Genomic DNA, 24062 nt, shown 5'->3' with positions numbered 1-24062 from the left:
TGCTCCAATGTCACCATAAGCCTGTATCTAACCCCAAATGTTACGGAATCAGTCTATAACTGACTGTGCCTGGTCACTGATGACCTTGTACTGTGACACATCTCTTTGCAGTATGGAACTTGACCTTGAACCTTTCTATCTATTCTATTTCTATATAAAACAAGGTTGTCAGGACAAAATGTTGTCCTGCAGCAACTATGTTAATATTTGTTTACTCATTTTTTAGTTTTGATTTTTGCCAGTTTATCTCAAATAATTGCCATTTTTCATATTGCCGATTGCAAGTAATTGCCAACTGGACTCCGTTTAGCTGCAGACTGATTCCTACTGATTCTTAGTGCTCTCTTGATGTACCAAAGTTGCTTTAAAGACAGCAACTGACTGCGAGTGGTCTTCAAAGGCAATGAGATCACAAGTTCGTTTCACAATGTCTTGTTAATATTTTTTCCAAGTATGACTGTGTCATAATAGGTTAAAAAGCACTCGCACAAAGTTAACATGCTAATTCAAATGGTGATGTTGAACTTGCAATTTTCATGCCTCTGATAAAGACTAAGGTGTCTAGGTCTGGCACAAGGTTGTGCCATTATCTACTTGTAGCAGGGTAGTGGCCAAGCCACATTACTACAGCTACACTCCATGAGACTAAAAGTGTCACAAAACCCCAAAATATGTCAAAATAGAATCTCAGTATGACCCACACTTTGAGAGCGAATGACATACTGCCAATGTGCAAGCCTAAGAACCACAGAGCAATGAAAATACATGTGCACAGCAGGTTTTAGTGCCTCAACCTGCTATGTTAGGACACAAAGTTACTCCAATCACATTACAGTAATCCAAAGCATTACTGTAAAAACAAATCAAGTAATCATATTAGCCAGTAATCCCTCACTTATCCCTTTCCGACACAGTCACCCATTCAAACCTTCAACTGGTACCGCAAGTTCTTCAATTATCTGCACGATGAGTACTCAGATAAAACAAAATCAAGGGTAATGTTTTTTCTGTGCACTTGGGCTACAATCAGCTGACTTCAGCTGATGTAGTAGGGGAAGAAAAATAGCAGAGCGGTGTCCAGCTTTCATTTTTCGCACAGTACTTTCGACAGCATGCTGTCAAAGTGAGCAGTGAAGAACTCAGACTGATGTCAGAGTATATGCTGACCCCAGCCAAGCATCTAAAGCTTCATTTTCAACAGGCAACAAAAGCAGTTACGGCACCTGTTCCTATCACAGAATCACTGTGGCCGTAACATTTTTCTTTGAAGTGCTGCATTTTAACTTTGCCCTCGGCTTTGTGTGAATTCTTAAACACTTACAAAAAGACCTTGTGTGTGTGTGTGTCCTCATTAGGATAGGCCAGGATGCCAGTGTGTGGAACAAGGCTCATATTGTTAAACGGCAATTGTGTGCCAATGCATCTCAGGTGGTTATGCGAAATAACACAAAATTAATGTGATGAGTGGTGTTTCTAATTAATTTCTACAGGTATAATTAAGTAACATAGCATTTTAACCTTTAAAAAGTAACGAGTTATGTGTAATGCATTACTTTTTGGTGTAATAACCCCGATCTGTTAATGCTCCTAACAAGAATCACTTTGCAAGATGAAAGAATTAGGCTCAAGGATACCCAAGGTAGCGTAAGTGTAATGTCAAGGGGTTCTGAACAAGCATCCAAGTGTGACGAGCTGGGTGTCACCATTATGGTGACCCCTGATATTCCAGCAGAAGCCAAAATACACCTTGGGCATATCTCTGAGAGACCAGCAGCTTTAAAAACCAAAAAAACCCAAAAACAAAACCTGGAAGAATCTGAGCACTGGGAATGAAAACAGGCTGCCTTCTGACCTGAAACCGCAACACTTCAGAACGGGGGTATCAAATATAAGGCCCAGGGGCCAGAATCGGCCTAGCAAAGCCTCCAATCTGACCCACTGGAAGGGTTTGGAAAATGTTATGGAGGGCATACATTTTAGACTTTTAGATGTGTTTTCATAAGTTTTACAGCTTCCTCCAGTCATACTGCACCAACGTAAATAATTAGATAAACCATTATGAATTTATTTGGAATTAACAGTCGCAATGAGCTAACAGAACTTTTTCTGTAATTTTACATGTGTATTTCTTACAATTTAAGCCCAAAGCAGCGTTTCATTATCATGTAGAAAAACTGAGATATATTGTTGAAATTACACTTCTTTTTTAAAATTAAAATATCTCAGGGATTAAATGTGTGATTAAACTTCTTTACGCTGACAGAAATAGGAGTTTCACTGGTCCGTCCCACTTAAGATCAAAGTGGGCTGTGCATGGCCCACAGTGTGAAACGAGTTTGACTTCTCTGCTGTAGAAGAACAAAGAATAAAGTCTCATTAGCTCTCGGTACTACGCTGAGTTTCTCTGAGACTTGGTTTAAACCTTTCTTGATCTTGCAAACATCAAATTTTGTGAATGGCACATCTGACCATGCAAGAGAATTTTATTAAGAAAAAGGTTTAGTCGCTTACTTCTGTGGTTATTTTTAATTGCCTCAGCACATCAGTGAGCACCATGTAAGAGTGAATGCTTCTGTATCTAAGCCTCTTTCATTCTGTGATACTATGAGAAACCTATCAAGATATCTTATTTCCCAGGCTCCTCATTTTAACGGGCTTATTGTGAAACAAAACTCACAACGTCAAACAAAACTCACTTTTACACTTAAAGCAAAACTGAGACTGAGGTCGTTAAGCTGTCACAGGGATTGTCTCAATATAAAAGTAAGGATGGAGATGTGCACTTTGCCATCTTCACACTGAAATATTCTGCAAAATATAACGCCAGCTGTTAAATCATTAAAATTACATTTCACTGTTGTGCTCCAGAGCTGAAAAGCCAAGGTAAGACACCCCGGAGTAAAAGTAATTCCTACTTTTTTGGAGCCCCAAAACAAGGGAGCAAGATGAATGAGGTTTACAAAGTTGAGGCTGCTTCCAGCTGTGCGTCACCTTTCAAATTTTGTTTGTACTTCACAAAGTGATGCATGTGCCTCATTTTTTTCTGCTGTATTCAACCTCTCTTTCAAACAGACAGTTCAGTTCTCATTACATCTGTATTACTCACAGAGATGATGTCACATGAAATGCAGGAGTGAAGAATTCACCTCGCTGTGCTTCATCTTCTGCAGAATTGTGCAGCGCTCCTGTGATGAAGGTAAGCGCTCTGAGAGGTATGTGACCTCTTTGTTAGGGTGATGAATAAAGGCATCTGTGTTTACCATTGATGCACATGCTCAGCATCGGTTTATGTGCTTTTATCTGCTGCGCAGCACTGACCAAGTTACTTAAAAGTACAATAATAATAATAACAGATCATAGGCCCACATCATAATTATGGACTATGAAAGCATTAATTAATGCCCTTTGCTACAGTTCAAATAATGCTCAGCTGATATATTAACAGAGAGCTAATATCTGCTGATATTGGCATATATTCTTTGAATGCCACAAACACAGCTGTAAATGAGTAATCCATGACTGGTTGCCCCTTCCTGAGTCTGGTTCTGCTGGACGTTACTACCTTCAAAAAGGCTAAAAAAAAAAACTACATACAGCAGATGAACAGTTTCCTTAAGAAACAGAAAAAATTCCAGCAAACACCTGACGCAGGATCTGAGAGATGTATCTGGCCCTTCAGTTGATCCATCTACTGTTCACTGAGGCCACATCAGAAATCATCTCAGTGGAAGGGCGGCTGTCAAGTCATTCTTAAGGAGAGAAAACAAGGATAAAAGGCTGAGATATGTACACAAGAACTGGACTGAAAATGTGGAGCGATGAATCCAAATTTTTTGAAACTTTTGGTTCAAATCATCATCAATGTGTATGTAGAAGGTCAGGAGAGAGGTACAACAGTGAGTGTCTATGACCATCTGTAATACACAGTGGAGGCTCTGTCTTGGTTTTAGTTGCATTTCAGTTATTTGTGTTGGAGATCTTGTCAAAATCCATAAAATTATGAACACAGAAAAGGACCATTGATTGATTCACCATGCAATACCATCTAGAAAACATCTGATTGCCATTAGCTTCCTTTTTCAGCATGACAATGATCCCAAACACACTGCCAATGCAGTAAAGCATACCTGGATAGAAAAACACACAATGAAGCACTATCAGTCATGGATTGGCCTCCCTAGAGCCAGAAACATCCAAAGGAGAGCTTTGAATGTCATTCAAGAAACCGGTAGAATTATTCCTGAAGACTACTTAAGGAAATGACAAGAAACCTGCCTAAAAGAGTTCAGACTGTGCTGAAGAACAGAGGTGGTCACACCAAAAGTGGAGCTTCAAGGATGTTAGAATTGCACAAACTCTGTTTTATACTTTATTTCCATGTATGTTTGCACAAATTTCAATAAATTGTTGCAGCTATTTCATTTTCCATTTGTACGTGGTAAATGGTGGAGCTCAAACTCTAGTGGGGAACCAAAATATCTTAATTTAAGACTAAACTAATATGTTGTTGAATTGTTGCCCTCTTTTTGCCCTTTAGAAACGTTGCCAAGCCCACAGTATTTATTTTACCAAATTAACTACAAAATATAGCAATTATGAGGAGCCATGAGGTCACTTGTAAGTCATGTTTGTTTGGATTGTTTATAACATTTATAAAGACATCATGTCTCAAGAGAAGATACTACAGGCTTATTTTCAGTTTATTATGTTTATTCTAGGATTCTATTAAAGTAGCTTTGCGTGATTTCAGAGTTCAAAATAACCCTCATTTATCTCAAACTGGGCCTTTAAGCCCCCTTAAATATAAAGATGGTTTAAACAGCAGGTGGGTAGGGTCAGATCTATAAGCCTGAGCTGACCACAGACCAGGCAGGGATATTCATTCTCAGTGACATCACACAGAGACAAAAACAGGCAAAAAAGAGCTTTGGTGATTACTTTTACATGCACGGACCTCATTACTTGAAACATGTTTAATATGAGCATCCACAAACTACTCTTTCCAGTAAGTTCCAATAAGGAAAACTGGGGGGGGGGGGACGACACCATTTTAAGCAAACACTAAAAACTTCAATGGAACAACAATAAAGTGTTATCAATAGATGCTCAGGTGCAAAGAGCTTGTTATGATTGCCTGCCGAGTGGGTGCAAGCTAATTGCTCGATGTCAAGCTGTAGAGAGGATAGTGGAGTGTCAAATGCTCTTCAGGTGCAAATTTTCGCTCTGTTGCTATGTGCCATGGATATTACTGTGTGGCTGCTGAGGGCAATGTGCGAGGGTGGACTATAAATTCCTCAGAACTATGAAAGAAAGTTGCTCTGAAAACAATATATACACATTTGTACATAGGCACGAATGGGTAGTAGGGAACATAATAGCCTGTATTATTTGAAAATTAAGGTTAAATTTGACTTAATTAAGTGACTTCAATCCAGTAATCAATCAAGCAGTGCTGTTTTTGTCCCTTATGTTTTCTAACTGAATATATGGCTATTTAAGGAGTTGAACCTTTTGTGTATGATGGCCTTAATCATTTGGTTCAACATCATTTCCTCTCTTAGATGGATACAGCCATTTTTTCCCAGTCTGGAGTGGAAGAGTGGGCTCGTGTAGAGCTCAGCTCATACTTTATGGGATAAATTGGGGCGCCAATGCAAGCCAGGTTTTATCGCCCAAAATCAACACTGAGCCTCACAAATGCTGTTGGAGCTGAATGGGAGCAAATCCTCGAAAGCAGGCTCCAAGAATCTTGTGGGAAGCATTCCCATAAGTGTAGGCGCTGCTATATCAGCAGATTAATTCTCATGGTTTTGGAATGAAATCATATTAGGGTAGCACTTTCGGGTGTCTACTTGGGGATAAACCTATCCTACATCCTTGAGGGAGCACCAATATTCTTTGGATGTCTCCCAATCCCAATATCTCTTTGAACTTTACCTGTGCCATGTGACTATGGGGTCCGGAGATCCAGAAGTGATGCAAGTAAAGGTGACAGATTCCTGGTAGTCAGCTGTGGCATTGAAGGACTGCTGGAACACTGACAACACTGGAGGGACTGCAGACACACACAAAAAAAAGAAAAAAAGGAAATAACACATGGCGCTATTAGATCCTGAGAGTTAATCAAATCAATCCGGACTGAAAGCTAAAATTGGACTATAATCTAGCAAAACGTTCAGTATTCATAATGCTACATGGTGCAGGATTTTCACAAGAAGCAAATAAAAGACTTTCATGAGGATTGAATTGGCCTTGCGAGTGGCCTGTATGCAAGCGCTGGAAAAACGCTACTTCTGCTGGTAATCCCGTGGGGATTTCAAATAACATTTTGACCCAGCTTTGGTAAAAAAACCCCACAAAGGAACCGAATACACTGACGTGAGGCCATTATTCTATTGTGTGCCTCAGAAATGCTCCGTTAAATCTATATAAACAATGGCAAGACAGAAAATGTGTTTCAACATGAAAAAAAAAAAAAGTGAAAACTAACGCTTTCCTTTTGTGAATAAACTATTCCTGTCAAGCGCTCGAGCTCTGACAATTGTTCCTCTTGTCAGGCCAATTTCTGCAGAATCAAAAGCAGAAGTGCTTTGCTGCCCTGATTTTATAGGTCTGTGGTTTGATGGACATGCAAATGCAAACTCTTTTTTTAGGGCTACAAATGACTCGTATTTATTTACGCAGTGCTTCTTTCACTTTTCTTGCAATCAAAGTGAAATACGACAAGGACGCCCTTTGACAAATCTTTAAAATGTCTTCACAAATCATATTTACATATTTTTTGTTCATCTCCTATGGTTTATGTATTTTTTAAAGCACCTGGATCTTGATTTCTAATAAGAGTTTTCAGATGTATTTTTTGGGCCACCTGACACCACTAAATTCAAGAGAAAGGAGAAACTGGGACTCATATATATACAAAACAGATGGATAAATAGAACCAGAGGCCTGAAGATTGATGCATTTGACTTTGGAGTGAACATTTATTTGCTTCAGTGCCCATACAACAGGAAAGCTTGGACATCAGAATCAAGAATGAACAGATGTGTCCAACATGATTTCATTTTACCGATAACAATGTTTCAAACAGTCACGATGGTACCGTACCTCAGCTGTGTACTGTATTTATTCTTATTGTATTCTAATTTTTGCGTCATAACTTTTGCACTGTCCACTTCCTGCTGTGACAAAACAAATTTCCCACGTGTGGGACTAATAAAGGTTATCTTATCTTATTTCACTGTATATAACCCTCATCTGCATGATGTAAGAGACTGCATGACTCTTACATCATTGTGAAGGAATTTTGGTCCAATCCTCTTTAGAGCATTTATTCATACAAAATGTATTATTCAGGTCATTTAGATTTGTAGGTGGTCTTTTATTTACTTCTTTAGGTCCCACCACAGCATTTCACTTAGGTTAAAGTCTGGACTTTCAGTTTCAACCATTTTATTGTAGATTTGCTGCTCTGCTTAGCATCATTGCACTGCTGTGTGACCTAATTTGAGCCAAGATTTAGATTCACATTTGACTCTAGAATACGTTGGTATACAGAGGAGTTCATGCCCAGGGTGCCCAGGTGCTGTGGCTACTAAATAAGCATTAATCATCCACCACTGTGCTTGACAGCAGCTATGACGTGTTTGGTTTTCACCTAAGTGGCCAAACATCTCCACTTTGGTTCCGTCTGTCCAAAGGACATTGCTCCAGAAGTCTTGTGGTTTGTTTAGATAAAGCAAACCTGACCCATGCTTCATGTTCTTTGTAGCATTCCAGGCAAACCACACTTATTCAGCCTTTTTCTAATGCTACTGTTATGAACTTTAACATCACAACAACGTGTTAACTGGGAGCTGTAGTCTGAGTTGTAGCTCTTGTGTGGGGAGGAATTGTAATTGTCTTTGTCACTGCAGAACGATGGACTTTAAATGCACTCATAATTCTTCCCTGACTGATAGGCAGCAATAATTCCTTCTCTAAGGTCAATACTGATGTCTTTCCTCCTCAGCACTGTGTTAGCACACACCTGTAAGCTACACGTGTGCACCCTCTGCAAACGTTCTGCTTTTATAGAGGTGCTCACACGTGCTGATGATCAATTAATTAACTGCTACCTATCCTCATAATTTCAATGGAAGCAGTAAAGGTGTACTTAGTTTTTCACTGTAGCTTGCCATCGCCAGTGTATGAATGTGTGTGTGAATGGGTGAATGACTGAATGTAGTGTGAAGCGCTTTGGGGTCCTTAGGGACTAGAAAAGCGCTATACAAATGCAGGCCATTTACCATTTTACCATTTCACAGGACTTCAAAGATTCTATTACTCTCAGTCATATATTTTTGCACAAACCATACCAAACTACTAGAAGTTCCCTTTAAATTCCTCTTTGTTTTTGCATGTTTTGCCACTGCATGTACTCTCCTTTGCTAAAATATGCGGTTATATCTGTCTAACTAACTGACATGCATCAGTCAGTGTCCACGTAAATGCGGCACGCTTTGCTAATCTTCCACAAGCAGCTGCATTGGCATGCTGGTAAACAGCAGAGGCCTTGATGACTTTATCAAGAGTATATGGTGAGCGCTGTCGGGAACATGTAGTGTGCCCCTGTCATGCAATCACCTGAGGGCTGTCATCTTGTCATTCAGTGAAAGGAGAGCGGAGGAAGAGCAGGCTTTTCTTCGTCACAAGGGAATGACAGCTTCATGGTGCAAGCATGTTTATCAGGCATCTCAATCCGTTTCACAAGCCTGTATTTACGCTGTACTTTGACTACCACTGTAACTGCTCCGCTGTGGTCCTGACTAGTCACAGTAAGTGATTAATCATGTCTGGAGCAGCTTATTGGAGCTTTGGAACATTTACTCCTCTATTTTGCTTCTGCTGGGCAGTTGACGACTATAGGTGAAAATCAATTAAGTGCACTACCTGAAATCCACTGAGTTAGAATAAGTGAACCAGTGAGTTGCAGTACTGTTGTTGATGTCTGTGGTTTAAGCTTTGAATTCAGGTCCATGAACCACCTAAAGTATCTTTGTGGCCTTTTGTTGTATTGTTTGTATAGTATTTATGGGTTTGTGTTTTCTACTTCTTTTTATTTTTATTTCATTTTGACTTTATGTTTTGAATTTAGTTTAGTTTCCAAATTAAATTTTCTTATTTCAATTCAGTGTTTTTCAGAGTTATTGTATGGAGGGCATATGTCAGAGGCAGGACTGAGAAAAAACAGCAGGTAAAATCAGAGGTAACACAAAGAATAAACACAGAAACATCCACAGCCTTTTGAAAGCTGTTGACTCACAGGTTTGTTTCCATTCAGAGTCTCAATAAACATGTTTATCAATGTGTCATCAGTCAAGGTGTCATAAACTATACTACCTCTATCTTTTTATTTTAGTTTAATTCATTTTCCAACTCACAAAATTATTTCAGTTAATTTGCTTTTTTTTTTAGTCTAGCTTTTTTTTAATTTTTGGTTTAGTTTTAGGCAACTATAATGTAAATTCTTTCCTATCTATTATCAAATTATAAAGATACTTCATGCACCATGCATGAAGAAATGCATTGTGGGTAAGCAAAAGCACAGGCTGGAAGGATACTGGATCAATCCCATCACATCTGAAGGAGAAGATCAATGCTATCTCCACTTCTCTGTCTTCTCTTGATGAAAAGTCTGCTTTGCATGTTGAAAGGTCACCAAACTCCTCCTCCTTCTCTTTTTTCTCCCTTCTTTTCTAAACGAGGACCATCTAAAAGGTACGGGAGGAAAATAGTAAAAATGACTGAAGTCCAGACAACACGATGAGGACGTGCTATATTTATCAATTAGCCCACCAACTGCACCTACTGCATTTGCATAATTTCATCCGATTACAGCGTGAGCACAGTCGAGGTAAAGGAAATACTCGGTGTAATCATGTCCATCATGTGTTAACATCCAGATAACATCCAGCACACCTGGATACAGGCTGATGTGTAGGTTTAAATCAAGGTTTTAGCTTTATAGAAGCTAAATTTCGCTTCTTCCACAACGAGCTACCAAAATGAGGCATGTGCTGCCACCGGTGTGTTTACAAGATCTGGTCTGCTTGTAATTAGAAGGCATTAAATTAAAACAAACAAAATGCCCCAAATGCAGCAAATTAAAAACTGAAAATTTGTTCTGTGTGATCAAACATGCACTCATTCCAATTCTCTAATTCTACCGCCATCTCGATATTTGAGCAAGTTAATTTATTCTCTAAGAAGAGGATCAACAAAACATTAGACCAACGCTACCCACACAGAGGTGTTGGAGCACATGAATGATGAAATTGCTGAAAAATGGGGACGCTTGCTATTAGGATCCAAACAAAAACCTGCTTCACAGGTACTGCAACTGGCAGCTGCGAAAGAGATTTTTTTCCCTTTGATCACGTCGAAAGGGTTGAAAAAGCTTGAAAGGTCTCACAAAAAAACAAGCTAAACGTGTTTTTAATATTCAAAAAATGTAAACAGCTCCTCAGTTGGGGGTTTTGGAAGTTATTGAGAGATAATGAAAGGAATTTGTTCTCCAAGTGATGACATCCAGAGGACACTTATTCCACCTAGATCTAACCCCCCCCAACAACTCAAAGATGAAATTAAATATTAAAAATAGCTTCAGGACTCATTAAACTGCTGCTTTTTGATGAAGAACAGCGGTAAAGCAGGTAGACTTGCCTTTTTAAAAAAAAAAAACATACTGTGGATAGGGAATTCTAATCAAAACAAGGCATCAGTGCAGAAATGAAGCAATGCTTCTGTTCTGTAGTCTTTTTTTAAAGATCAGTTACACTAACAGCACCAGTGTGTATTACTATGAAGAAAAATACATCGGTACATCTACAGTTCCATAGTGTCTGATCTATGTGCTATCTCATGTTGTCTATGTACTGTTTCTTCTAAAAACAAAGAAAAAAATCAATGAAAATCTCCTTTTTTTGTCTGTAAAATCAACACATTATGGAGTGCACGCACACACACATTTTAGGTGCAGAGAGCTTTTCAGGGATAAAAATGGCCTAAGCAATAATCAAACACTATGAGTCCTTTCCAATAGTTCTGACTCTGCGAGTGAGATGAGCAAGCATCTGGCTGACATGATAACCATTGATTTCCAAGCCAATAGATCTCTATTCTCCAGTGTGTGCCCTCCTCCCCTCTCTTTTCCTATGCAATACGCTCCCACATCAGCGGGCCTTGTTGAAACAGGCCTGTTAATGAGACAAACTGCCAAGCAAGGAGACTTCAAAAGAGCAAATCAGCAACAGGGTTTAAGCATCCAAAAAGAATCTGGCAAGCTTTATGAATTCTTCATGTATTAGTCATATGCTTGAAACTTCAGAGGCTTGGGCGAGATAATGCGAGGTTCACAGACATGCCCACCAATGTGAGAATACATGAAAACATATTTAAAGATGACTCATTTTAAATGCAGGAGCTGGAGGACTTGTTTTCTGTTAGCCCTCTAATTAGCTTCAATAAAGTCAGGATAGCTTTAGTGTTTAGAAGTTGTGAAATCTTCTTGGTTAATGTCATGACTCTATTACACCTACTACAAATTAAGTGAGTCAGTGTTTTGAGACGAGACCCCTGCTGGGTTCTCTATTCAGGATTTGTTTCGTTTTCTAGATTAACACACAAGTTGGAGCCAAACCAGCCCTGATTTACAACTGGGAATGTAATGTAACAGAGATGGGTATTTATATTCCCTTATTGCACGCGAAGCAGTTTTGATTGATGTTGCTGCAAAATCATGTAAGAGATCCTGAAGGACACAGCCAGTAGTTTCACTGACAGCTCAAAGGGAGAAAATTGTGGGGCTTCGTGTTTGAGTGAGCGAACCCACAATTAATTGGATTTGTTGAGGAAGAATGCAGGCAAAAAAAATCAGGAAGTTATTTCCATTTTACATCATCATCGGTTGCTATAGAAACTGGCTGCTGTGGCTATTGGGTCAGAGATGAATGAAAATCTGTGTTAAAGTGTTAAAAACGAATACAAGTGGCAGATGACAGTGCCGAACACTACAATCTGAACCAACTAATCCAAAAATTATTGGAAAGTGGAATTATTGGAAAGAAGTTTTTTGAAAATGTACTTATTTTCTTGCTGTGCATTTTGTAATTTATGGTTTATAAAAGTAGACACTAAATTCAGTGACTGAATGTGTTCACAGGTCACAAATCAAGCCAGAAGGGGGGTCATTGTCCCATAAACATGAATATATTTAAAATCATTTTTGAAGCTAGATGAGCTAGAGGAGGAACCATGCAGATTTCATCTTCAAACTTGACATCTGTCCCTCATATACATTCTACAGTCTGGCTCCATTCAAGGGCAACAAAATCTGTCTACCACAACCTATTAAGCTAACTAGCTTAGTAGCCCCTTAAAGCTACTTCCTTATTCATTAGAGCTCACCACAGTACATAGTTCCACATACACCTCCTCCTGTAGATTTATTCGCAGATTTGTGTTAGGTGAATGTGTTAACCACTACAATACAGGCCCGCTTTGTCGTGCTTATACTTACTGAACCTAGCAGTACTGGACTTTCTCTGGGTTTTAACATATTGTCTTAAATTTGTCTTAAGTTCACATAAGACCAGAGATGGGCAGTAATGCGTTACTTGTAACGTGTTACTGTAATCTGATTACTTTTTCAAGTAACGAGTAAAGTAAGGGATTACTATTGAAAAAACGGTAATTAGATTACCGTTACTTTCCCGTAGGAACGCTGCGTTACTGCGTTACTAAAACCGTGATTTTTTGCGAGAATGTCTCACGACAGTGACGTAAGCGAGTGCGCCGTTAGTAACAACAGTTGTGTGCAGATCAACAATGGATCACATATCGATTGTGGGAGAGAGTATGAGTGTGCAGTGTTTAAAGCGTGGAAGTACTGACCTTACTTTGAGTTTGATTCCATAAAAAGTGACAAAAACATTAGCGTCCGTTGTGCGTGGGAACAAAACTTCTTTTTACAGCAAAAAAACCCCTAAACTTCCAAGCAAGCACCGAGTGCGCTACCACGTAATGGGAAACTCACAGAGAAAGTCGCGGATTTTTCAACTGACCGCGGCACACCTGCACCAGGGTAAACCTCCGCCTACCCCCAGTCCTCCTTTACAGGTGAAAATAGAGCAACAGAACCGCTGAGTGTTTGACTTTATTTATTTTCTGCTGTGTTTTACTTGCATCTATTTGAAAGAGTGAGTGTAAACACAAAAAATATTTTATGTGCTGGAATGTGCAGAAAATAGCTTTAAATGTTAAACTAATTTCTTCCAGTCAGAGAATGTTGCATATAATTACATTTTTGCTTGATGCATAAAGTTAAAAGATTAAAACTAATAAAACAAGTTTTAAAAATGGACTTTTCCATTTGATTACATTTTGTATGATGGATTATGTAGAAAAAGTAGAATTGGGCTGAAAGATCTATCGCTTTATCACCTATTCAGGTTGTAAATCGGGTTTTTAAAAAGTAACTAAGTAACTAAGTAATTAATTACTTTTGAAAATAAGTAATCAGTAAAGTAACGGGATTACTTTTGGGGGAAGTAATCAGTAATTAGTTACTGATTACTTTTTTTCAAGTAATTTGACCAACACTGCTTAAGACACATATTGTAACATTTAGTGTAAATAGATGGTGCAAACTTTTGCTCACCACCAGGGGTCAGCATTTTTCCAGGGGTATGGTATTTATTTTTCGATTTTTCCTGCTGTTCTTTTATATTTGACATGTCTTATTGTTATCCTACTGCTCAAAAGGCTTTGCCTTTTCCCATGCTGCCAAATATAATAATGCACAGCAGTTATGATGAGTTAGTAATGACTTAACAGGCTGATGTTCCCCATCTTGGCTCTATATTTAAGTTTAGTTGATATCTATTCAACAAAGTATATGCATGTTATGGAAGTTCCTTTAAATTTTGGTAACAGCTTTAGCTCATTTTGGAAGGCTGCAAACTACTTTTAACCGCAATAAATTATAGTAAGTGAATTTCACAAACCATGACAGAAAGCAACAAACAAAAGTAACAAATGGTGAAAATGTGCCAAGGAAATTACAAAAATGGAACTCAAACTGTTATGCAACTGTGCTTTATATTTTCATTTGAAAAACAGCATGAATGGTTTTACAACTTTGTTAGTTTGTAAGTAACTTTCTGTTCTATTGAATCTTTTCAGAATTTTTCTTTAAATTATGTTAAATATAGTCAATAAAAAGCTTCCTTGACTCATATGTGGATACTTTTGAGATCACTTCCTGAAATGTTCTACATTCTTCTAGTCACCAAGCTGTTTTTGCCCTCAGGTTGATTAGCCATTCAGCAGGTAGCCTCCTTCTCTCGATACACCATCATCTTCATCTATGGTCTGCTTTGATGATACGCTGGAGACTGGGAGCTGCAGCAGGTCAGCAGAGCTTCATTCGCTGCATGCTTGCGGGGAAGAAACCACTCTTTTATCAACTGACACATGAATATTTATGACTTCACATTGGTAGGGGAGTATACAGTAAGTTATTTCAGCTCTGCTTCTCGAAAAGAAAATGTTGTTCTGCATCACTGGCTAAAGTAATGTCTGTTAACATGTTGCTGAAATAGAGTAGACACTTCTTCTGACGTGCTAAATCAAAAGAACAGCATGACGTATTGTTGCTGCATGCTGAATATAAAAGCGCAACGCCCAACTTGAAGATGGTTATCAAGTTCAATTCTACTTCACAATAAAAATTAACTAAAAAGACAATGCGGCATTCAATCAGCCAATCATCTCAGCTGGTAACTGGATGTGCAGAAACCAATTCAGGAATAAAATTTACAATTTTGTGCAGAAACTATAAAAAAATATTGTTTGACTGCTTTTTTAACAAAATGCACTAATTCAAGAGGCAATCTCACATATACATAAAATGACTCAATGAAATAATCAACATTATTTTGGGACAAAACACGCTAAATACTCTTTTTCCTGAGCATGCCTGCACTGTGCTGGAAACCTTTGTTTTTGTTTCCTTGACAATGTCACTAAATAAGATGCTTCTGCTGGCAAAGTCTATATAATAAAGTTGGCAATGTTCCCTCTAATTTTTCATGTGTCTGAGCAACACTCCCTGAGCGGTCCCTTGGACCACTGTGAGCAACAGCAGACGTGTGCACTGTGGTCACGCCAGCATCGAATCCATCCAAGTTACATGGTTTATTAAAACAATCAAATTACAGCATTTACATTTATGTTAGACTACTTTTAATTAACTGCTTTAGCCCACTTACAATGAAAAATTAAAAAAAATCTTATTCATGACCTGTGTAGTATGTTAACACTATTGGAAGTAAAAATAACTTGAACTCCAAGTTTGAAAACACAACTTTCTTTTTTCTTTTTTAAATAAATAAATAAATCCGCACATCCTCCTCAGACACAGTGGACGTCAGTGCGCACACTGTGTCTGAGGAGGATGTGCGGAAGTGCTTCAGGAAGGTGAACGCACGCAAAGCTACTGGTCCGGACGGGATTCCCGGCCGCGTCCTCAGGTCATGCGCGGCTCAGCTGGCTGGAGTGTTCACGCACATCTTTAACCTTTCCCTCTCTCTGTCTGTAGTCCCAGCTTGCTTCAAAATGGCCACCATCGTCCCTGTACCCAAATCCTCCACTATCTCCTCATTGAACGACTGGCGACCTGTAGCCCTGACCCCCATCGTAAGCAAATGCTTCGAGAAGCTGGTCAGGGACTTCATCTGCTCTGCACTACCTGACTCACTGGACCCTCTACAGTTTGCATACCGCCACAACAGGTCCACTGATGATGCCATAGCCCTGACACTACACACTGCCCTGTCACACCTGGAGAAGAGAGACACGTATGTGAGGATGCTGTTTGTAGATTACAGCTCAGCATTCAATACCATCGTTCCCTCGAAGCTGGACAGGAAACTGCAGGATCTAGGACTGAGCAGCTCCCTCTGCAGCTGGATCCTTAGCTTCCTGTCTGACAGACGCCAGGTGGTCAGACTGGGCAGCATCACCTCATCCCCCATCACACTGAACACTGGTGCTCCACAGGGGTGTGTACTGAGCCCTCTCCTGTACTCACTCTACACCTACGACTGCACGGCCACTAACAGCTCCAACATCATTGTGAAGTTTGCGGACGACACTACAGTGGTGGGTCTTATCACCAACGGTGATGAGACGGCTTACAGGGAGGAGGTCAGCGCCCTGACCCACTGGTGTCAAGACAACCATCTCACCCTCAACGTCGCAAAGACAAAGGAGTTGATAGTGGACTTCCGGAGGTGCAGAGAAGTACACACCCCCATCACCATCAACGGCACTGCTGTGGAGAGAGTGAGCAGCTTCCGGTTCCTTGGAGTACATCTGGCTGAGGATCTTACGTGGTCAGTACACACAAACAAAACAGTGAAGAAGGCGCAGCAGCGCCTCTTCTTTCTCAGGAGACTGAAAAGATTCGGCATGAGCCCCCGCATCCTCAGGACCTTCTATCACTGTGAGAGCATCCTCACTGGATGCATCACCACCTGGTATGGCAACAGCACCGCCTACAACTGCAAAGCTCTCCAGCGAGTAGTGCGGTGCTCTGAACGGATAATTGGAGGTGAGCTTCCCTCCCTCCAAGACATCTACAGGAAGCGCTGCCTGAGGAAAGCGGGGAGGATCATCAAGGACTCCAGTCACCCCAGCCATAAACTGTTCAGACTGCTTCCATCAGGAAGGAGGTTCTGCAGCATCCAGTCCCGTACCAGCAGACTGAGAGACAGCTTTTTCCATCAGGCCATCAGACTGCTGAACACGTCATAGACACCTCAGCTTCACTACTGGAACTTCAACATTATGCACTCCACACTGTATATAAATGCCACTTGTTTTGCACATATTCAACTCTGTATATTTTATATATTTTATTATTATTATTATTATTATTATTATTTATTTATTTTTTTTTTACTATTTAATTTGTAAAAATGTGTATACACACACACACACACACACACACACACACACACACACACACACACACACACGTAGGAAAATATTTAGTATACACATCCAGAAATGCATACACTATTATATATTGTACATATATTTATTAGTTTCAGGTTGGCCATTCTTGTATTTTGCTCGTTTGTGTGTGTTTGCACATCTCTGTTGCTTGTGGGGCTCGCACACAAGAATTTCACTCGCATGTGCTGTGCCAGTGTGCCTGCACATGTGATGTGACAATAAAAGTGATTTGATTTGATTTGATTTGATTTGATTTAAAGCTCTGACTTGTATTATGAGTATGAGTCTGTGGTCTGGGAGAGAGTCCTGTAACTCTGTCTGCAAAATACAGTATATAAGGACCAATGTTGGGCAATTAATTATATAGTTACTTCCTCAAAAAATTAACTGAGTTATGCAAACAACAAAGTTTTTTGCAGCTGTTTACCTAAAAATGCGGCCAAGGCGTTTTTTTTTAAATAAACATTTCAAACTATTTACAGAACAATCAGCTGTTCTGCATCAAAGTTGATGCCACACAAATCATTTGTGCCACTCCAAAAAATAATTTCTGTCCACAAAAAGGAGAACAACAGCCTGATACCTGCAGGCCTGACAACAGCAGATGTATCACTCCTGTAACACCTGTAACACTCAGCAGTCGCCTCATTGTTCTGACACACACAACAAAACTATTGACTACACTACACACTAACTACACAAGATTCACACTAAACGTCGCAAATCTCTCACATCTCTAAACACCGCCGTCACTCCTAAAACGTCCCCCTTCCTAAACAATAAATGCCATGTTGCCATATCATTTTTTGATTGGTCCACATGGTACATTTTTCCACCAATAGGAAAAGGTGGGTTTTTTTTGGTGTTGTTTTTGCTCACAGGCCGAGAGTGCTTTCGAGCGTTTTCCTTATAAAACGCCATTTTTACGGTTTCTTCCCGCAGTAAATATAAACAATGATAACATTCAGGAAGAAAACCAAACATTGCATATATTTTAACTCTGGTTTTACGTGGCCTATCAACACAATTTAAAAACTGGTATAAAGTCCACACTTTTTCCGTTAATTGTTCCGTCTGTCCTGCTCACATCTCCAATGGTCGTACACGTTGTGATTAACGTGGCTTCACTCCACATCAGCCACACCGCTTTGCTAGCTAAAACACCGGTGTCGGCACATGAGAACGCTGTCATAGCCTGTCAGCGACGTTGATTAGCTTCATATATACGAATGTGAATCACATTACTGGTGGGACTATGGGATAAGGTGGCATCATTCTAATCCCATATGGGAGCAGCCAGTCACTTACTGACTAACACTACCAAACAGAATTGTTAAAGTTTTAATTTTAATTTCAATTCAGGTTTGATTTTTTTTTCTTTGCGCAACATAAATTTTCTGTGTGCAGAGACCGTGCCAGCAGTGCGCAATTGCGCACGCGCGCACCTTAGAGGGAACATTGTTGGCAAGGTACTTGGAGGTTGGCCTAAGGGCTTTATTTCAAACATGAAGTGTTGTGCTGAATTCATCCCTCTTTAAACTGAGCTGTTATTCATTCAGAAAAATATTCTGATTAAGGAAATGTAAAGCTTAAATGAATGGATTATAAGATTTACTTTGATGGATACGCATTGATACAATTTTGAAATTATACACGTTGAAAACGTAAACATTGCCATCCTTTTTCCCAATTTTCCTGTCTGAATACAGCAAAGTAATGTGTGAAACCTCATTCTGAGGTCTCAGGTTGAGCAATTCAGCCATATTGTTGTAATTTAGTAACATTCCATCAGGGAATGGAAAAATGGTTAGCTCTGATTTACTATATTTGATGGGAGTTGTACAGCATGTTTGGATTTCATCTTACAGTTTCTGTTTATTTCATCTTATAGTGTCTGTTGATTGTGTCCTATTAGCAAAGACTGGCACTTGTGAAAATTGTGAGGTCAGTTGCTAAAGTTGTTTGCATATGAGCATTATGAATTGACCTTTGGTCTTTGATGGCAGACTAATTGTAAATAAGTGTACCACACAGGCTGCCACTGGTTTCACTTTTTCCTGCTCCTTTTTTCAGAGAGACCGCTCATAACTTGCTGCAAAAATACATCGCTTTATTCAAGTAGTTTATGACCTAGAATGGTTGTGAAGCAGAATTCAGAATTCAAGGTGAAACTTGCACATGCAACAGAGTGAAAGGTGTTAAAAAATGAACCATAGCAAGAAATGGGATGAAACTAGCTAGTATGACATTTCAAAAAGCAGTTCAAGTGAAGTTTTATATAGATGTGTCCAGATTTAGCTTCTTTTCATTGTTGGCTGTAACTATATCTTGGATAAGAATCAACGTCCAGTCTTATTTGGGCACAAATGAGTGTTTCAAGTTTTCCATGTTACACTGATAGAAATTAGGATGAATCCAAACATGCCCTGTAGCTGTATCAGTTTAGTTCTTCATAATTTCTTCTTCTCCTTTTTTCAGAATTCTATAAACACAGAAGAACTGTGTTTCTACCTTTTTTCGCCACAGTTTGTGTCTTACTATGCTGCCAAATCCCCAGGCGTCACAACAGGAAACCGTTTACAGTCTGTAGCTGACAGATAAAACATGTACCCTGTTGTACTCATTGACACACCTGAGGCCCCTAGCAATCTACTTAATCTCCATCTGGTTGTGTTGTCTGACCAATGCAAGGTGTCAATACAGTAGATCTTCTAGCTGCCCCTGTGGCTTACTTTGGAAAATCTTGGCACGAATAGTACTTCTTGCTCTAATTTGGTTTCACAGTTGCAAAGGAAGGGACTAATCCTAGTCAACACTACTGAAGTGTAATGCTCTACAAATGAAAGGCAGTGTTTTGGGGATCAAATAAGACTCAAGTTCTAGCCTCTTCCCCAGCCTACAAAAATAGCTCTTCAGATGAGATGTAGCTTAAGGGGTTGAAATGGAAATAACTGGAATGCAGCTTTTACTCTCAGTTATTTGCTTGTTCAAATAACTGAGAGTAAAAGCTATGGTATGGGTGCAATATGGCTTTCCATAGTTGAACTGCACAGTGCCTCGTACACTTTAGAAAACTCCTTAGGGACTATTTACACCATCAGGAAGAAAGAAAACGTGGATGTAAGTCAGATAGAGATGTCAGAGGAACCATAAGGCAGCACATCCACTGCTTTGTTCTTGGATACTTTGCATACTAACATAGATTTGTTGAAAAGAAGCAGAGCAGCAGTTTTTCAGATCTCTAAGTATTACTGTGAAGAGCTGAGTGGATGACATGTTCACTTTCTACAGAAAAAAGATGGGGAGCTTATACTATTTGTCTGCCCCATGACACTAGGTGACATTTAAGCAAATGCCCTCTCAATCTTTTCTACCTTCAGACCAACTCTTTTATGCTAGAGGCTTAACTACAAGTCTCTCTGAACCACTGCTATCTCAGAACTAAATACCATGATGGCAGTTTGAGAAGTTGTGCAAGAAAAACATCAGTTTGCAGTAGTAGATCTTCTACACTACTTGGAGGCCATGCAGCTGTAAACACACAATGGTTTGATTATACAACCTGCTGAGACAGAGAGCAGAATTAACATTTACTGAGGCAGGAGGGGTTTAAGTAACCCAGCGAATGTACTGTTTTTCCCAGCTTTGTTTTGGTTTCCACAAATTTATGAATTAAGTACCTAGCTATTTAGGCCTTTTGTTTGTCATTTGCCAGTAGGTAAATTTATTGTTTGAAGCTGGTCAGTTCACAAAGGTCATAACAGACTTTAAACAGACACAAACAACTGTGGAATAAAAGCAGCACTACCACACACACTTTTCCTGGTGTGAGGAGTGACTGGCAGTGAGATAGAAAGAGAGCAGCGAATGTTTTAGCTTGCTATAATTGGGGAACATAAGTGGACAGGTATCAGCTGAGCAACCGAAGCTTAACTAGATTAATGACTGCACCTTTATAGCAAATGTGCACCTTTGGGGTGTATGTGAGACCAGTCTATGTAGACCCACGAGCCCCACAGTGGGCCCCTTACTTTTAAGAAATGTGGGACATATGTTGGCCTCACATGGTGGGGCTGTGTGGACAGGACAAATCCACAGTTACTTCATGCAGGCTTCACAGCAGTTTTTTTTAATTTGGATCCCCACAAGGGTTTTCTGAGTTCAAGCACACCTGCTTGAGGCCCAAATGGGAAAAAAAGAATTTGCCCCTAACCACATATCCCCAGAGTTCACGCAGAGTTGCCCAATGTGTACCAGCATAGGCATGTTTGGTGGTTTTCTTTCCCACTGCTTATGGCCAACAGTGGTCAGTTTAGTCCAAACTGCCAATAATAGCAGATGGTTTACAACCCAGCTCTGCACCAGAGAGAGTAAAGTAACATTTGAGCCCCATTTGACAGTACTTTGGATTTTGGTCAGTTCGTGGCACCAAGAGGAAAAGAAGTACTGCTTGTATAGTGAAATCAATTCTTAAGTGCTATAAACCTGCATTCCTTCTAATGACCAGCAAGTAGCGACTCCTCAGGTTAGCTTAATCACTAGTTTCAAAATCTTTCTATTGATGAAAGAGCAGTCCTCACTCCTCACATACCCGTTCAATAAAATGAATGTGACTTGACGATTTAAAATGGTAGACAACATCTTAATGGAGGATATATCATTGTTCGTGCCCACTTTTACAGTTTATATCGTGAATGAGCAGTTGCATCAGAATCATCCAGTTTTATTTCCTAACTTCCAGGTGGACAGCTTTAAGGGAACATTTCGAGTGCTCAGAAAAAAAGGAGACAAAGGCGCTGGTGTAACAGATGTCCCCTAGTCTAGTGGTACCGTACCAAAACTCATTAGTTTCAAGAAGACTTATTTAGCTCTAAGTGCTTTATATATTTCATGAGGACCAAATGGTGCAGCTTTTGTCTCACTCATGCAAAATGTTAAAAGTCTTCACAGACTTGCAGAATAAGTCTCTTGGAGGCAAAGTGAAGTTCACTTTAATGCATCTCCCTCTGGGTGTGGCTCCCTTACGGAGTTAGGATGCTTAGCGAGGTCTGGTCGCCTCAGCACCACATGGCGAGTGTCGTGTCGCTGCAATAATAGGTCGTGCCTCATTGAGCAAGCTTATTGGATCTTCCTCAGAAGTGAGGTAAGTGGTGTGCTAAATTGAATGCAATTCATAGTTTTTGGCGGAGGCTTGATCTGCTATTACATTAGGAGTGAGAGAATTACATAGGCAGAGACAATACTGCAGCTGTTCAACCGTTACAAGATGCTTGTGGCCGTAGTAAAATCACATTTCAATCACCTCAACAGTCTCAGGTGACTCACGGTAGATGAGGACAAATGAGAAAATTAATATGACATCCTTTGATTTTTGGGGCCACAGAGCCCGAAGGCATCGCTAATTAAAATTTTCAATCATACTAAAGAACAGAGAGAATTACAAACTAAAACCACACCCCATAGTAGCCAGTAGACCAGCTAGTAAGTATTTATAATTCACTGAAACTGAATCTGTCAGAGCTGACAGCTCTTTTCTGATACTACAACTACAGGTCCATGCATTCAACCTGAATTTTCATATGAGTTGCTGCACGACTGTAGGAGCTGTTTCAGAGTCACTGCCTTCACTCTGCAGATGATCAAAACTCTGCAAACACTCAGTGAAATATGTCAGCTTCATGCTATAATACTCTACTAATCTTAAGTAACTGTTAACAAACTGACAGCTTACAGGATGCAGCTATTTTACCCCCAGTCTCCAGACTTAACAACAACAAACTAGAAAACAAAAAAATTAAAGGAACCAAATTAGTGCTAATTAATTATACGAATGATACCTTGTTATATTTTATCTTTTTCTGCAGTCACAGAGAAACGGTACTGCTAAACTAACCTTGATCATGTATTATGTTTTTAACCTTGGGCACCTGCAACCCTTAAGGTTTTGTAAGTCCAAAAATGAAAAGAATGAAAGGCGTTGAATTTTGAGAACAACAACAACAATACTGCAGAGAGGAAATTCATGCCTTAATGTATGCTAATCTATTGATACTATGTGTGCAGGAGCATGGTCTGCAAATCTGCAAAGCTGAGTTTGTAGTCAGTACCGGTACAATGTTGGCTAATAGCTATAAAACAAAAGTGGTTGGTGGTTCAGTTCCTGGCTCCTTTAGTCTCCAAGTCAAAGTATTGGATACACATTAAAGTATTGGTTAACATTAAAGCACTTGTGTGAATGGTTGAATGAGGCTTGCAGTAAGCAAGCACTTAGAAAAGCACTAAATAAGTACCAGTCCAAATATGATGTCAAGTCACCCGCAGCACAGATGCCCAGCAGTCTAATAATACTGGTGATTTAGTTTTTTTGATTTTTGCACTATCTAAGAGAATCCTCTGAGATTCAAATGAGACATCTCTGTCCCATTTGAATTCGTCTTCCTCCCCTCAACCGGTAGGATGAGAGAGGGTATGTCATCTGAATGTGATACAGGTCTCGTTGTTGATGGCAGTTTTGAGTAACTAAGTAACTGTCGTCACTAGGGATGGGTAGTAACCAGACCGAAAAGCAGCGCACATTTCGGTGCTTTTTTTTCCTGAGCTGTGATACACTTCTAGCGAATCATTTTACGTTTCCGAGGATAGTAGGCGGGGCCAGGTACATACGTTCTGTTAGAGCAGAGCTACAGATTAAAAATGTCCAAGGCTAAGCGGTTAAAAGTCTGGCTGTACTTCACAGCAAAATATGCAAACTCAGCAGCCTGCAACAAGTGCTTTAAGCTGATACTGTGATACTGTCAAAGGAGGTAACACCTCAAATCCGATGAAACACCTGGCAACGCATAGCGTTTTTTTTAAAAGCCCAGAAATGCGCCGTATTTGATAGCTTGCTGCGAGACCTCACACCGAGCACATCTACTGCGGGTGGGTTGCCTGTTATGCAACATCCCCCAAAAACACGAAGAGGAGAGTCCTGGCCCCTAGCCCTGCCAGTGTAGCAGAAA

General features: G+C 39.8%; 1 protein-coding gene across 3 annotated transcripts in view; it reads right to left on the bottom strand.

The window, feature by feature from the left end:
- The window catches only part of ncam2a (neural cell adhesion molecule 2a), a 442781-nt gene that overhangs the window by 99803 nt on the left and 318916 nt on the right, over positions 1 to 24062 (bottom strand). For all 3 annotated transcript variants that reach the window (XM_080297694.1, XM_080297695.1, XM_026160119.2), the window contains one exon: positions 5938 to 6055. In XM_080297694.1, the coding sequence (XP_080153820.1) occupies positions 5938 to 6055 (118 nt within the window). The remainder of the gene's footprint in view (positions 1 to 5937; positions 6056 to 24062) is intronic.

This window comes from Astatotilapia calliptera, chromosome 23, assembly GCF_964374335.1.
Source record: "Astatotilapia calliptera chromosome 23, fAstCal68.1, whole genome shotgun sequence".
Lineage (NCBI taxonomy): Eukaryota > Metazoa > Chordata > Actinopteri > Cichliformes > Cichlidae > Astatotilapia > Astatotilapia calliptera.
Note: the sequence above shows the minus strand (reverse complement) of the source record. Positions and strands in the feature narration are given on the sequence as shown.